We start from the raw sequence: 17,045 nt of genomic DNA, 5'->3' as shown, positions 1-17,045 counted from the left end.
GCATCTTGCAGAAAGATAGGAGCACATGTCAAATTTCATGAAAAATGGTTTGGGGACCTCCATTATAAGATTTTTTCACCCCATTTTTAGCTCATTCTCACTATTGACCTTGTGGAGAGAGCTTCTGCCACCTAGAGCGGATCGACCTTCCAGCAGCTTCTACGACGCGCACGTCTACCCGACCAGCTCCAGACATGAGAGGTAGGCTCACCACCTTGAGCTTTTCGCGCATGTTTGTCATTCTGTCGCGAAAACTAGCGTAGAGGTCACACACAAAGCGAGCGGTAGAGACCTACAAGTAGAAATGGTGGCCTAACGGCTAACCCGAAAGCAACAAGACTTCATCAGCAGCTTACCCTAGTCTAGGAGACCCTTCCTGGATAGCCAATGGCAGTGGGAAAACATCGGGAAAAACCCTAATTCCCAGAAACCCGCAAGAGGCCACCAAATGGGAAATCGGCGAAACGGCGATCAAATGCTACCAAAATTTACGGGTAGGAGCATATCGACATGCTCAACAAGTCCATATGACCCGCATGACCAAAAAGTGACCCGAAGCGGCACTAAACCTCAGAAACGACATCAGACAAACAAAGCGTCAAAATACACTTGTGGCCAAACCGCAAGTCCGTTTGCCACCAAACTTCACGAGCGGCTTTCTTAGACCATCAACAACCAATTCCTATGGTGGTGGACCACCACAAATCATCAAAGGTATGTAAACGCCTCCACGGGTGCTTCTACAACGACAAATTGCCAAATGAAGCTCCGGTGAAGCCAAAGTCGACAAAAATCATACGACAAGGATCCCCAAAGGATTTGGAAGCTATGAAGACCAACATCGAGGAATTTCGTCGCCAAAAAGCACTCCAAAGGTCATAAAACGGCTCAGAGGCTCTGAAGTCCACACAGGGAGTTTTTACTTACCCAATTGACTTTTTTGTTGAAATTAGGCTTAAAAGGGACTTAGGGGAGCAAAGGGCAAGCACTGGGAGCACTAACAAGAGAAAAATCACCATTAGACATCCTACGTGTAGGATGTCTCAAGGGCAATTCTTGGCACAAAACCCAACAATTCTTGCCATGCACATGTTCTGAATGACATTCACAAGCCCTACACCAAATTTCATCACCTTTGGAAGAGATTGGACCTCATATGCATGGAAAAACGCAAAGATAGGGCATAAAGGCACTAAAGGGCCATTAACCTACCAAATCTTTTCCAAATCTCATGAAATTTTCACAACACATTCACATACACGTCAGCTAACTTTCTGTGTGTTCTGGGAGCAAAAATGAAGAAAAAGACATACTACGCGTAGGATGTCTAATGGACCTTTTGGGCATGAAGGAGAAGTTTTGTCATTTCAGAAGTAATAACCTCATCAACAAGAGCCCATATGTCAAGCTTGAAGCCCTTCTAATCACTTTTGACCCCCAACACCTTCAAGATACATTTTTTGAGCCCAAAAACACCTCATAGAGCCCTACAGGCATCAAATATTATCCAAATACAAATCCAAGAACATGGCTATGTTCCACAGGTCAAGGACAACCCACTGATCAAGTTTCATGCAGTTCTGAAGAAAAAGACATCCTACGCGTAGGATGTCTTAAGCTTAGGTTTAGACTTCTGTGCAAGAAATGACATCATAGGAGCTAATACCATGATGCATTGAGCCCATATACCAAGTTTCAACCCATTTGGACATCAATTACTTCCCATGATGGACAATCTACCAAAATTGTGACTTAAAGCCTAAATCAGCCCAAAAATCCACTTTTTGACATCCAAATTCAAATCCAAGCTTATAACCATGTTCCATGAGCCTTACACTACCTACAAGTCAAGTATGAACTAGTTCTGAAGAAAAAGACATCCTACGCGTAGTATGTCTAGATGGATTTTTTTTTGTCAAATTTACACTGTGAGCACATGCACAGCTTCACAAGTTCCTTTTGAGCTATGATTTCAATTTTCAAGTCATTTGGATAAGTAAAACTCAGTTTAGCAGCTGATATGAAAAAAAAAAAAAACAACGCTAAACTTTGGATTGCTGAGTACAACAAGGTCTATGGCAGCCTCGAAGTCACCGGCAAAGAAGAAGAGAATGACAATCAAAGACTATCTGGACGAGGTGGAATCATTTGTCATTCCACAGGGAACATTAAAGCCTACAAGCACCTAGATACAGGAAGATCTACTAGAGTCAAACGACCTAAAAATCTACCAAGGAGTATTCAAGGACAATGACGGAAATATAATAGAGCTGCCAATGCTGCCAAGGGAGCTCAATGAATTTGTCCGGAGCAAAATGGCCGGCTACTTGGAGAAAATTGACCTCCATAACTATTTTGAAGCAATCCCAACAGGGGTGGACGTCAAAAGAGTATGGGAGTTTGTGACCAGCATTAGAGAAGATGGAGTGGCCAAGGTGACGGATTTGCACGGCAGACCCAACACAGAGATCATTACTACGGAAAGGGTTGTCGCCCATGCACTAGATCTCTCCAATCAGGGAGACACTGTGACAAAGAGAAGGGATGAAGTAGAGGTGTACAAAGAGAAAAAGGCTAATTACACTTTTGAAGACATCGCCAACCCAAAGGTGGCGATCATGAGCCAATTGTACAACCAATACTTCCACATGTGCACGAAGAGGCCGCACAAGTACAGGATGCCGCCAGGTGCAATTTCCACAACCTTTACTTGGGCAATGACGAAGGGCACCCCAAAGATAATCAATTATGCGGCATACATACAAGACAGTCTCATAAAGATGGGAAACAAAAAGCCAACCTACATAGTGCCAGGAGAGATGATAACCAAGGTAGTTTATGCAGCACTACATGCCAAGGGAAGGTGGCCTGACCCCCCATCTCAGAATGACTGGCTAAGGATAAAGGAAGACAAAGAAGACGAGCCACAACGAGCACCAAGGGTGGCTACAAGGTTGAAGAGACGACTGGAGCCAGTGGAAGAGGAGCAACCTGGGCAGAAGAAAGGCAAAAAAGAATCTGCTCAAGTGCCAGCCAAAGAGACTCGATCACAAAAAGCGGCTAGACTCGAGAGGCTAATGGAGAGTTTTCGAGCAGAAAGAGCCCTCAAGGGCGATCTAAACGAATTATGGAAGCCATCCCTTGAGTCGATGTCCGGATCCTCAAGAAGAGTGCAGAGGGACCGCTTCGAAGACTATATCAAGAATTTCGAGATTCTTGATGCTGCGGCGGAAAACATTCCACACATCCCTTTCATCGAGGAAGAAGTGGAGCAAATACGGCAAACGTTTCTAGATGAACAAGAAAACAAGGAAAGACGAAAGCAGATAGGGATTTCAAGGGAAAACCTACAGCTTTACCAGGTAGCCCTAAAACTAGCCCACCGCCATCACCACCTCCTAGCAGCCCTCCTCCAGAAGATCAGAAGGCCGGAGACAAGCAAGAAGAACACCAGGATGAAGAGCAAGAGCACAGGACAGAACCTGAACACAAAGAAGAAGCCAAGCCTGCATTTGAACACAAAAAGCTCGAGGAAGCATACTATGCATTTTTGGACCTGCTAGCTGCAGGCTATTCAAAGGAAGAATCCGCCACGGTCGCATTCGACTTGGCAAGGACACGAAGTGAAGAACAGCTGCCAGGCATCCGGCTAGTTGAACTTAAGGAGATTGCTATCGACACGGTAGACCTACACCCACCCTCGAATGATTGGGATGTGGTGATGACAATGCTAGCTGGAATAAGGGCACAATCTGTGGCATCAGACAAGGAGTTGATAACTCTAAGAGCCATTGAAGTAAAGACCAAAATGGAAAGAGATCTACTGCAGGCAAAAATCCAAGGACACAAAGAAAGAGAAGCTGACCTCCAGGCCAGCCTAGCCACTGCTCTACAAAACTGCCAAACAAAGGTAGAAGCAAATGAGGCAGCGACAAAGAAATTGCAAGCAGCTGAAGAAGAGTGCCTGCAACTCAGCAAGTCATTGTGAGATGCAGAAAAAGAAAGGGATAATCTGACACTCCAGCTAGCAGAAGAAACAAAAGACGTAGAGGCCTTGAGGAATGCTAAGGAGAAGGTGGAAATAGAACAAGAAGCAAGCGTGGATGAAGTCCTTGAGCTCAAGGACCAATTAAAAGTCAAAGATCAAACCATCCAGAGGCTGAGAGCATCACCTGCGCGAGTTAGAGCTACAAGCTCAACTCAAATTATTTCGGAGAGTCAAATGTATGAAGAGCAAATGCAAGAACTCCAAAAGCAGTTGACTCTCGAGAAGAAGCAGAGGGTGATCATGGCTGAAGGTTCTATTGCAATGCAAACCAGATTGGAGGACAGCCAAAAGGCCCTACAAGAAGAATTGACGAGCATCAAGATAAAGCTCAAGGAGGCAGAAAAAGTAAATGCTGAACTCAATGACCTCCTCATGACTATGGGCGGCGAAGCAGAAGCGGAGAAGCAGACACTCCTCATGCAAATAGAGGAGTTGAAAAGCCGACAACAAGCAGAACCAGAGAGCTCCGGGCCAGCTGCCAATGAGGGGATCGACCTCGACAATGTGTCGGATCCTGTGGACACACCCATGCCAGAGGAAAGCATAGCAGGCTCCTCTCAAGAGCCCCAGGATCTAACACAACAAGAAGAAGAAAAATTGCGAAAAGCAATAGAGGCAGAGCTCAGAGAGAGCACCAAAGAGGCCTTGGAATGGGAACAGAGGGTTTTCAAATCAATGACAATTCAGAAAATCGACGCCAGCAATCTCAGGCGTGAATGGCTACAATCCTCTCTCCCATATCCATTGCTTAAATATGAAGCGGCAACAATAAACCAGCGGATCAAAGAAGAACCAACGGTCCCTCTCTACAACGCAGACACCTCGAGGCCAAAAGGAGTAAGGCTGATAGTAGATTCTCAGCCCAAGTGGAGGAAAGCTTGGCTTACCAAGTACCCGCAGTACCTAATACACTTGGTAGAGGCACCTAAACACATCAGGGACAATCTCAGCTTCTGCCCTCTACCAAGGATTAGGACGTGGAACACACACGAAATCTTATAGAGAAGCCAACCCACTTGACTGAACTACCCAAAGCTGCCAGGCGTGAAGGCAGGTGAGAGAATAAGTGTACAATACATGGTGAAAACCCTAACGGGCGCCATAAAGTTGTTCGCTGGCTCACGTGACCTTACATGCATCATGATGAGAAAGATCTGCAGAACCATCCTAGCAGTGTTTGAAACCTTCAAGCCAGGACAGGTGACTGACAGCATATTCTTCTTCCAGGACACATACAGATGTGCGTATGATATGTCAGGTCAACCTTCCAAGGAGGTGATACATGCATTATATCAAAGAATCATGTTTCTCCCATCTTATCACCTCCAGGCGTTTGAAGAAGCTTTCTACACGGGGTTCTTTACCATGCATACAGACATCTTTGGGCCAACAATGCTGAATCTACATGCACGATACGAATCGATGCTAAAGATGCGGGAGACCATAAGGTGAAGGAAAAAGATCAAGGCCATGTCGGGGACGACATGAACAAGGAGGGGGGGGATGTTAGAAGCTGGACACACCCCACGACATCTAACTACTCGGCAGATTATTATTTTTTGTAATTAGTCATTCATTGAGGAAAACCCGGTTTTTCACCTTGTAAATATTGGGACTTACAGAAGTTTCCAGATTGTATCCAAGTTTTGATAGTTAGAAGGAGTAGATGGATGATTTTGGAACTTTAGGGTTTGAGAAGTTGTAAGGTATATATATCATTTTTTGACCTTAATGAAGGACCTTTTGTCATTTTAAACAAGTAAAAGTTTGTGAGTGAGCGTATTGTGTACGTGAGAGAGAGTGTGAGCTTTGTCTTGACGCTACATGTGCTACGGTGGTTGGAATCGAGTGCGGAGAAGTGCAGCGTGTTGCCCCCGACTAGAGCTACGAGCCGATACCAACATTGCGCGCATACGGTTCGGCTTCGGGAGCTTCTTCTACGAGCTTCATCGGTTGTTTGGGTGAGCATACGTTGTCCGATTTTGCATTGCAGCATATCCACACATTCACATTGAGTAGGACCACACATTAGGCACTTCAGATTTTGGAAACGAAGACCTGCAGATTTCGGCCAGACATCCTACGTGTTTCTGCACCGGGTGTTTTGGGTCGTGACTTTGGTTCACAAACCTTAGAGAGAGTGGCCTATAGGTATTCGTAGGGTCTCCTTCAAGTTCTGTGGTGTTTCGGAAGTGTTTGATAGGTGTTCGGTTCTAGCAAGCGTTGTAGGAAGCATCCTCTTTTGTTCTCTTGAAGACTGTGACTTAGACAATTGGTAGGGGCCTCTGTAGGAACTAGTTAGGAGTCGGTCGAGTGTAAGTTGACACCTTATGCTTGCTTCCACGCGCCTACGGGTCGAGCTTCGTCCTTAGCTGACATTACTTGTTAGGTGAGTTCTCGCTATGCCGACGTCCGTCGCGGCGTATCCGTCCAACAGTATGCATGAGAGAGAGAGAGAGAGAGAGAGAGAGAGAGAGAGAGAGAGAGAGAGAGAGAGAGAGAGAGAGAGAGAGAGAATGATCGAGCATTGTGACGGCACGACGGCGGCGAGGCAGTTGAGCGCGGCATGACAGTAGTTCCCTCTTCTTTGCGGCGAGGAATCCTCCATGAAGGCGAGTGTAGGGCGGTGAGTGACACACCCTTGCTCTCTTGAGCTTGCTAGATTAATCTGGTTGTGTGCTTGCAGCCGTTTGTGGCTCGCACACAATGTACGGCAAGTCCCTTGCTTTGACACGTGCAACAGATGCGCACAATAATCGGCTTTTTGCGAGGTAATTTGTGACAATCTACATGCTAAGCACTCAAAAACAGATCTCATTGTCAAAAAGGAACAAAGATAAAAAAATCTTGAACAATCCAACCAAACTAGATACAACGGTATTTTGGGAATTTCTGTTATTTGAGGGTTATTTTGGAAATTTCCACAAATGAAAGAGATATTTTGGTAATTTTCCCAAAAATTAACTATCCAACCTTTCCAATGTGTTTGCAACTAGGTATTTTATGTGGCTACCAAACCTTGCCTTTTAAAAGTAAGTGCAAACAAGTCAAAAGGACTTAGGAGTAACACAAAAGAAACTAATCTAAAATAGTTTTGGTGAGAGCAATTGCTGAAAATGGATACATTTGATCATGCAAACACCCTTGGGCGATGTGAAGAGTGACTCTCAGTAGGTAGAGAGAGAGAGAGAGAGAGAGAGAGAGAGAGAGAGAGAGAGAGGAGGACATGGAAAGTGCTCTTATTTCAACCTCTACTAGCATTCTCATGGCTCATGTAAAATGTGCACATTGATACCTCACTCTAAAACCTGTGTGTGTGTGTGTGTGTGTGTGTGTAGAGAGAGAGAGAGAGAGAGAGAGAGAGAGAGAGAGAGAGAGAGAGAGAGAGAGAATCAAAAGGTGAGCATGGTAACTTTTCCATGAACGACATCTATACTATATATGAAGCAACTTAATTTTTTTGAGAAAGGAGAAGGCATCCATGTGTGACTCAGTGCTTCACTTGAAAGAAAATCTTACAAAATGTCCCATTCTTATGAAGCTTGGAATATGTGAACCTTTTCAACTTTCAACACTCAACCTCTCGAGTAAAAATAAAAAGAAGGTTTGAGTCTGCTTTTCCAGACTTTGCTTTACCAAAATTGAAGCAAAGAAGAAAAAGCCTTGGAGAGGCTAAATATAAGTCCATGGACACCACTAAAGAGAGATTGGAGAGACACAGAAGGTTGAAGCTTTGTTTCACGAAAGGCTTTGGGATGCGTATGTGGAACCAATGTATTAATGGTTGTGTAGGGTTAGAAAACACCATTCCCAAACCTTTGTGCTACACCTCCTTCTTTATTAAACTCTTCAGACCTCCCATGGAACCTGCTAAAGTCTCTTTTACTATACCTACAACAACAATACCATGCATTTTTGGATAGATAAAAAAATCCCTATTCATACATCAACTTCAACTTGATGTTCTACAATAGAACTTGCTCTCTAGAGTAGATCATTGTAGAGATGATCATCTCTTAGGATCTAAAAAATAAAGCCACCCAAAAAAAGTAAAGGCCAAGGATGATGACATTCCATTGTTCAAGAATCTTAGGCCTTTTATCTCCTCTTTCTTTTTTTTAATCACAATTCAGTATCTTGCACAATTAGTAGATGCACGGTTCTATTGCATGGCCAAATCACAAAAGGAGGGAGAGACAAAGAGAGTTCTCTTTCGTAAAAACAATCCAAGAGACCCTATAAGTATATCAACAACAAGTCCTCAAGTCAAGATGTGTAACTCAAACGAAAATTGAGAGGACCAATCTATTGCACTTAGTTTAGAGAGAGAGAGAGAGAGATCATATTGTCTCTTCAAATATCAAGTATGACCTATGAAGCCAAATGAAACATGTCACATATAGTTTTGAGCTGAACAAAGACTCTCGCTTGTAACGGCATATTGTGCATAATCTAAGACAGATGCCCTATTTCACATCAAAGAGTGTGAGACATGAGCAAGATTGTTGCCATGATGTGGATTACAAATAAGGAGATATGTTCAAGCGTGTATGCGTAAGTGGAGAGAGAGAGAGAGAGAGAGAGAGAGATTCCATACAACAATAAGAGAAAAAAGAAGAGATGAAAAATTTTAATGTCAAAAGAGCAATCCAAAGAGACCTCAAAACTTGAGGAGATAAGGCATGAACTCAAAATAGTGATACTCAATGTCGATATTAAAAAAGTGGACACTCCACGTGGATACCAAAAAGGTAGGTTTGCTCTTAGCCACCACGGCAACACGCGGGTCACATACTAGTAAATATTTAAATCAACAATAAAAGTTCTAGACAATCACTGTGCCAAAAACTCTTTCATGGATAGACTTTGAAAGTCTTTCTAATAAATTTCACATTTGATGACACATTGCAACGAAATTCAACATGATTGCAATGGAATTATCTTCTGGTTTTAGAAGTTGTAGATCCTCAGTTTTCCTCGACCAGTATCTCTCTTGTCATGCTACGTAGGGCCCAAATTGTGTTGAAAATGTGAAAATTACATAATGTGGAGAGGATCAATTGTGCACTTTCTTGTACCCATGTAACATCATGGTATAAATACAATTTGGCCATTGGGACTGTGTGTGTATGAGAGAGAGAGAGAGAGAGAGAGAGAGAGAGAGAGAGATCAAAGGGCAGAAAGGGCTAGTTGTATTGGTGAAAGCGAGTCTAGGACGTCCTAGGAGAGAAGCATAGTGAGATTGAACTTTATAATGGCATTACCGCTGCTGGTAAAGGAGACAGTAGACAGAATGGCATATCCACGGGCGAACCGGAAGTGGCCGGTACCGCCGACGATCCCGACCTCGCGCTCCGGCAAGAGGATGCGGTCGGAACCGTGAAGGCAGATGGTGCTGCCGTTGTATTTAGCTGGCCTGTGAAGCACGGCAGTGAAGACCAGAAGAAGATCGGCCGTCGTGAGCGACGCCAGCGAGTACAGGCCCTGGCCCCGGCCGATCTCCATAGAATTAGGATCGGGTCCGGCCGTCAGCTTGTCGTCGAAGATGACTGTGGCCCCCATCTTCACTGGCCCGTTTAAATTGCCCTTCTGCGCACCCACAACGACGGCTGTTGCGCTGGCTGACGGCGCCAGAATGTCGTGCATGTAGAACACCATGTTCTTCACCTGCCGCCGCCCGGCCCTCGCCGGCCTGACGTTGCGGTCCGGTCTTGCCCCCCTCATTCTCGCAGCTTCCATTTGTTCCGTGCCTTCGACTGGCAGTAGTGTGAGAATGAGTAGCATTGCTGTGGATGCTGCTGCTAGCTGCTGCAATAACCTTACCTTTGACTGCACCATGGTGCTTGGCAGCTTCCCCCGCTAGCTGTTACAACAATTGTGCTGATCTGCTTTATAATGTGGTGTGTGTGTATGTGTGTTAGAGAGAGATGATGACTACCGGGCCCTGGTGCGCCAGCTCAGGATGCGTAAGTGTGAAGAGAGATAAAAAGAGCACGCGCTCCACTTGTGTGTGTGTGTGTGAGAGAGAGAGAGAGAGAGTTATACTCTGTGTGTGAGAGAGACGGGGGAGCTTAAATGTGTGTGTGTGTGTGTGTGAGAGAGAGAGAGAGAGAGAGAGAGGGCTTAAATGTGTGTGTGTGTGTGAGAGAGAGAGAATGAGAGAGAGAGAGAGGGGGGGGGTTCCTTCCATTCTCCGCAGCGGCACAGACTTTTGTGGTTATAGGTGGGCTTGTGTACTTTGATGTTGGAGTACTCATCATATTGTTGGCGGTGGGGTATGGTGAGGCTTGTGTTTGTAGTAGGTAGCAAAGAACCCAATGCTCTTTAGAGTGTGGATCGAGCAAAATGATTCACTACTAGTGGGCTAGCACCATTGCTTGCAAAAATATTTTTTCAAAATCATTACGACTAGTACATAGCCAATGCGTTGGCTATGTGTGTGTGTGTGTGAGAGAGAGAGAGACAGAGAGAGAGAGAGAGAGAGAGAGAAAGGGCGGGGAGGGGGGGGGGGGGGGTACAAGGATGTTAATGTGCACAAAAAATGTTGTCGGAAACAATGCTGGTTAGTAATGTTTGTTAGCATATATTGAAGACCCAATTAGGTCTCCCCAACCTCGAAAAATTAAAAATCCTTTCAAAACATCTCGACTCCATGAGTGAAGGGTGAGTTTAGGAAATGAAAAGATCATGGAGGTGGAAAGTCATAGGACATTTTGTGTGTATATAGATAGAGATGGATGGTCGAATACACCTTACACATTTGTGTTTTTCTTTCCTCTAGCGTTTTCAAGCCATTAGTGCCATTAGGAAAGCCTTTTAGTTTTTTTTAGAGCCATAAGGAAAGCCTTTTAATTTTCAAATTAAAACTAATTGTTATGTTTACTCCAGCCCACACTCAAGAGGTACAATCTAAAGAAGTTACTAGAGTTCTGAATAAGAATCCAGAACTAACAGGTCCGTCCTGGGATTACGCTGAGGACTCAACCAAAAGGAAGGGAGGTGGGCCGAATTGGTTGCTTCCAGATGATCAAGAAATCGAAGAATGGAATCTGGGGTCTGAAGAAAGTCCTCGATTGATCGAATTGAATAAGCATCTGAACCCAAAAATGGAAGAAAAAGCCCGACTTATGTTCCAGAAATATAAAGATGTATTTGCATGGGAACACACTGATTTAAAAGGTGTAGATCCAGAGGTTTGCCAACATAGAATACCTTTGAAGCCAGATGTCAGACTAGTACGTCTACAGAGGTACAGAATGAATCCAAACTATGTTAAGAAGGTCAAAGAGGAAATTGACAACCTTTTCAAGGTTGGATTCATCACAGAAGTTGCCAGTAGTGACTGGTTATTCCCTATTGTGGTAGTACCAAAGAAGAATGAAAAACTCAGAGTCTGTGTGGATTACAGAAAGTTGAATGCTCAAACTACTGCAAAGATCCTTTTTCATTAGCTTTTACTTATGCTTCTTGATGAGATTGCATGCCATAATATGTATCATTTATTGAATGGCTACAATGGTTATAATCAATTAAAGATCGCTCATGAAGATTGAAGAAAATCCACTTTCATTAGTGAATGGGGTGCACTCATGTATTTAGTCATGCCATTTGGTATTTGCAATGCTCCAACAACACTCCAATGTTGCATGATGGAGATATTCAATGAATTCTTGCATCGATTTTTAGCTATATTTATGGATGACTTCATTGTATTTTCAACCGAGAAGAAGCATCTACTGTTTTTGGAAATGGTTTCCAGTAATGTAAGGAGAATAGGATCTGTTTGAATCCATTCAGGTCTATTTTCCTGGTCTGGAAGGGACAATTACTGGGGCATATAGTGTCAGGAATGGCGTAGAGATGTCCAATGATAAAATCCAGTGTGTCCGGAAGCCAAGGCACCCCGTACAACATCTGAATTAAGTTCATTCTTGGGATATATAAATTTTTATAGAAAATTTGTTCACATGTTTGCTTCCAAGGAATTACCTTTATATGAGCTTACAAGGAAAACCAGTAAGCTCATCTGGACTTATGAATGTGAGTAAAGCTTTCAATGTCTTAAAAATGCAATTATCAGTAAGACAGTACTCTGACAACCGGACTGGGATGTTATACTCCATGTGATGTCGATGCTTTGGGACTGGCAATGTGGTCAATACTGGCTCAACCAGATGAGAGGACTGATTATCCAGTGTATTTTCCCAGCCAAAGATTCAGTCAAGTTGAACAAGGATATACTACCACGGAGAGAGAAGCCCTAGGAATGGTTTTTAGTGCCACCAAGTTTCGGCATTACTTACTGGGCAAATTATTTTATTTATATGTGGATAATCATACATTATTACTTTTTATTAACAAAGTTATTATCCAAGAAGATTGATTAGATGGATAATGTTCCTGATGGAGTTTGAATTCCGTATATTCTACAAGCCTGGTAAATCTCATTGTGGTGTTGATTTTCTTTCTAGAAGTACTAAAGGATACTCTGAAATATCCTTGAGGGATGAGCCAGTAGATGCAAAGCTGTTCCAGGTAACAAATGAGGAAAATACAGATCCAGAATTGTATGATGTATATTAGTTCCTTTCAAGAGGAGGATTCCCAAAAAACTGGACTCTGAATAAGAAGAAGGCTCTGATCATTAAGAGCTTGAAGTTCACCATAATAGGAGGATTGCTCTATAGACTAGGTGTAGATGGTGTTCTTCGAAGGTGTGTGCCAATGGAAGAAAGGATGCAAGTCATCTCTGAAACGCACGATGGGGATTCTGGAGGACACTTCTCCACTGATATCACTTATAAGAAGATTTTGCAAGCTAGATTATGGTGGAAAACTCTGATAGCGGATGTCCAAAGTTTTTGCAAAACTTGTGATATATGTCAGAGAATGGGCAGACCAACAGCAATGGATATGACTCCACTTACTCCAGTTCAACCACTTGGAGTATTTATAAAATGGGGTCTTGACTTTGTAGGTCATGAGGGCAACAACTTCCCGGGAGGTCACCCATCCCAGTACTGTTCCCGCGCATACGCGCTTAACTGTGACGTTCCACAAATTGGTCTAGCCATCCAGACCCCAAAACCTTAAGGTGTTAGGGACCTCCGGTCTAACCAATTTATGCAAGCCTCATAGATAGACACCACTTTGTCACCACAAGTTGGGCTTACCCCAACAATCGCCCCTTTAAGCCAAACTTGGGACTTTCCCGTCCCCTTGAGTACCAACGTGTTCCGCCTTTTCCTAGGCTCAGAGGTTGAGAGCTTCAACGTGGCCAGGAGCTCGCTCAGAGGTTGAAGTCAACATCAACATGTCCTGTTCCACGGACTCAGAGGTTGGACTTTGAACCATGGCTCTGATACCAGTTGTAGGTCATGAGGGCAACAACTTCCCGGGAGGTCACCCATCCCAGTACTGTTCCCGCGCATACGCGCTTAACTGTGACGTTCCACAAATTGGTCTAGCCATCCAGACCCCAAAACCTTAAGGTGTTAGGGACCTCCGGTCTAACCAATTTATGCAAGCCTCATAGATAGACACCACTTTGTCACCACAAGTTGGGCTTACCCCAACAGACTTCATGGGACCATTCAAGAAGGTCACTCCCAGGAAGAGCTTGTATATGTTGATGGCTACTTGTTATGGCACTAAATGAGTGGAGGACAAGGCTCTTCCAAATACTGGAAAGTCCACTGATGTTTTCCTATTTGAAAACATTATTTGCCACTATGGATGCCCCATTGAGATTGTGTCTGATCAATGGACACATTTTATTAATGATACAATGGAGATTATGACGGAGATTCTCTCGATTAAGCATAGGAACCCAACTCCGTATTATCCTAGGAGCAATGGTCAAGCAGAGAGCAGTAACAAAACCATCAAGAATATTCTCACCAACATTGTTCAGAAGGAGCCACACTAGTAGGATCTTAAGCTCCAAACTACTCTATGGGCCTAGAGAACAACTTATAAAGTCACCATTGGAATGACACCTTTCAGAATGGTGTATGATACTGAAGCTGTAGTGCCTATTGAATTTCTGATTCCCAGTCTCAGAGTGGTGGTGGAATATGGATTAGATTTTAATCATAATCTTAAACATAGACTGGAGGAATTGGTGCAGTTGGATGAGTTACGACAAAGAGCCATGCTGGAATAGGAGATTGTTTAGCAATGCAGAAAGCACTGACATGATAGAAGAATCAAGGCTAGGGACTTCCAAAAGGGGGACTTAGTTTTGGTTTATCAATCCAAACTGGGCCCTAAGAAACCAAATATAAAGATAGCTTGGGCTGGTCCATATGAAGTCGACTGGGTATCTTCCAATGGCATTGTAAGGTTGAAAGACTTATTTGGATTACTGCTGCCAGGTGTTCATAATGGGGCTCAAATCAAGCTATGTTATTCTAATGAAAAGGAGAACTCTAGCGGAAATGATACTGGTATTTTGGGTACTGATGACCAAAGACTTTCAGACCCAGCCATTCTAAATCTCTTTCGTATACAACAAGTACCAGAACTAGTGACAGTGCCAGTAAAGTCTCAGAGTGACAAACTAGTGCCAGTGATGACAGCCAGGAGAGTTTCAGAGTCAGTACTAGTTCCTATGGGAAAAGGGCCAATGGGAATGCATGTAATAATAATTAAAGGGATTATGGAGCAAAATGGCCAATGCATGTGTGCCACATCACCAATGGTGCACACAACTCTAGGAATAGTAAGTAGTGGAGCTTTTATGGCACGCACATGTATAACGGTAAGGCGTGTGGGAATTCTTTCTCACAAGTCTCATGTGTGACGACTACCTATTGTTACACACTCGTCGTCGCCAAGATCTAAAGACTCTTCACTACAACCAAAAACCTCCTTGCTAGAAAACTCTGTTGGTCCCTACCTGACACACCTTGCTGCGGCTTTGAATATACAAGTAAGTCTTCTTCCTCTACAGATTTTCCGTCCTAGCAGTGTATGGTAGAAAGAAAGTGTTAGAGAAGATGCAGGAAAATGGCTGAAAATGCAACAGTCATCACTTCTCTTCAAGCCTCCCTACCACTTATCCCACATAGCAAGATACATAGATATGTGTTTACTGAGCAGGCAGAATCACTGCTCTGCAGTTATGGGATTTGCATCTGTTCGTACAGGCTACAAGGTTGGATTTTGACACAACCATTATCAAATAGGTTCTTGATTCTTTTAATGCTAAGGAAGGCAGTGCCATTGTTAATGGAGTAAAAATCAAAGTCACACCTACTGACATTGCCTACGCTTTCAAAATGCCCAATGAGAAAAATCTAACCACAGCATCTACAAAGCAGATAGGTCTAGCTCTAAAGGAGGATGAAGCAGCCAGAAAGAAAAGGAAGGCTGGTGCACAAGGGATTCCAGTTAGCAGGACGTGATGTCCCCTCAGCCTACAAGTTTGTTGTTGAGACTGTCAGTTTGAAGAACAATCCCACATATGTGTCAAAGAGGATGTTTTCCATGCTGCTCTCAAAAAGGCTAAATGCTAAAGCTAAAATCAATTTGTGCTAGATCTTGTCTCACAATGTTTTATAGTAGAATGCCAAGCTAAAATCTCCGAGTGTATTCAAGCTTGGTATGTCTAGAAATATTTGTACTGGGCCACTGCTCCAGAAGCCTCTTTCCAACTAAAGATGGCTTGGAGTCTGAAGCCCATTCGAGTCACTAAAAATGTAGAGCTGTCTCTAGATAAAGAGGATCTAGGCAATCACTTGGCCACAACTGGATAGAAGAGAAAGGCCACAGAGCTAGAGGCTAGTGGTTCAAAGAAACCAAGGATTATGTTGACAAAGAGTACTGCTCTACTGAAGCAACTACAGAGTTAGGTCCATGATCTGCCCAATGAAAAACCCTTAGTACGCCAGACTTCAGCACTGCCCGAAGAGTAGACTCCAACAGATATCAACATTAAAAAAGGCCAGCAAGAATGACAAGCAGTGAGCAGGTGGTAGTCAATACTAACAAATGAAAGGGCCCAGCACCTGCCAGCCCGACCACCAAAATTTCTTTCAACGAAATGGCTTTATCGGTAGTGAAGAAGGATGGACTGCATCAATTACAACGTAACCCTCTCAAAGGCCAATTCATTCTTCAGAAACCAAATTTGGTAACATTACCATACATAGATCCTGTCATAGTTTATGAGCCCGTTCAATCTGACTCAGCTACAATAGGCGATGGCTTCTTGACGTTTATCCAAGCATCATGGTGTGAGTGAGCGAATGCGGTGCGTATGCGGAGAGTGCGAAGGGGAGAGAGAGAGAGAGTACACAGGATGTGGGTGGAGCTCCCAAATCTCACTGTGTGAGCACCATGTGAGAATGTGGTTGAGAGCTCCTTATTCTTTGTATGTATAAAGAATAAGGAGATAAATGTGGGCGGCCGGACACTGGTCGGCGAAGACGGGTAAAGCACGGTGAGGCACACCGCCTTTACCTAACATTCTCCCACTAAAGGCTGTGTGCCGATAAGTGGCGAGAAGACTAGACTACAACTAGTATATACAAGAGGTGAGAGAAGACGACTCTCAACCTATGCCCACTGGCTCACTCTGTAACCGCTCTAGTGTAGATGCAACATGCATACCACTAGGACTAGAGCTACGATGACACTCATGATGCAGGTATCGAGTGACGACTTGCATGGCTCCACAATGCACAATGCCAGTGTCAGTCATCACACGACTGACAACTCCCATTGCAAATGCACCAACCGCATAAGCAAGATCAGGTCTCGAGACCAAAAGGTCAGACATGAGAGACCCGAAAGCCAACAAAACATGCACTATGTGTGCCAACCTATCCCTGTCAGCAACCTCAGTGCCATATGCATCCTCATCAGGAACCACCTGACTATGCATCACTATGTCAGCATCCTCTGGCAAAGGCATATCTGTTGAGAATGACTGCAAAACCAAAAAATCAGCACCACTGCAATCACATACAGCTGTCTGAAGGACACTGTCTCC

At 43.8% G+C, this 17,045-nt stretch overlaps 1 protein-coding gene across 1 annotated transcript; it reads right to left on the bottom strand.

Moving 5' to 3' along the window:
* Window positions 1-9,056: 9,056 nt before the first annotated feature.
* LOC147418934 (dirigent protein 1-like) lies at window positions 9,057-9,979 on the bottom strand. Its single transcript, XM_086506103.1, has one exon. The coding sequence runs from the start codon at window positions 9,884-9,886 to the stop codon at window positions 9,269-9,271; it is 618 nt and encodes a 205-aa protein (XP_086362229.1). The 5' UTR covers window positions 9,887-9,979; the 3' UTR covers window positions 9,057-9,268.
* Window positions 9,980-17,045: the final 7,066 nt, after the last annotated feature.

Source organism: Adiantum capillus-veneris, chromosome 29 (genome assembly GCF_014529385.1).
Source record: "Adiantum capillus-veneris isolate H3 chromosome 29, ASM1452938v2, whole genome shotgun sequence".
Classification (NCBI taxonomy): Eukaryota; Viridiplantae; Streptophyta; class Polypodiopsida; order Polypodiales; family Pteridaceae; genus Adiantum; species Adiantum capillus-veneris.
The sequence above is the reverse complement of the archived record's forward strand: the minus strand, read 5'-3'. Positions and strand labels throughout refer to the sequence as shown.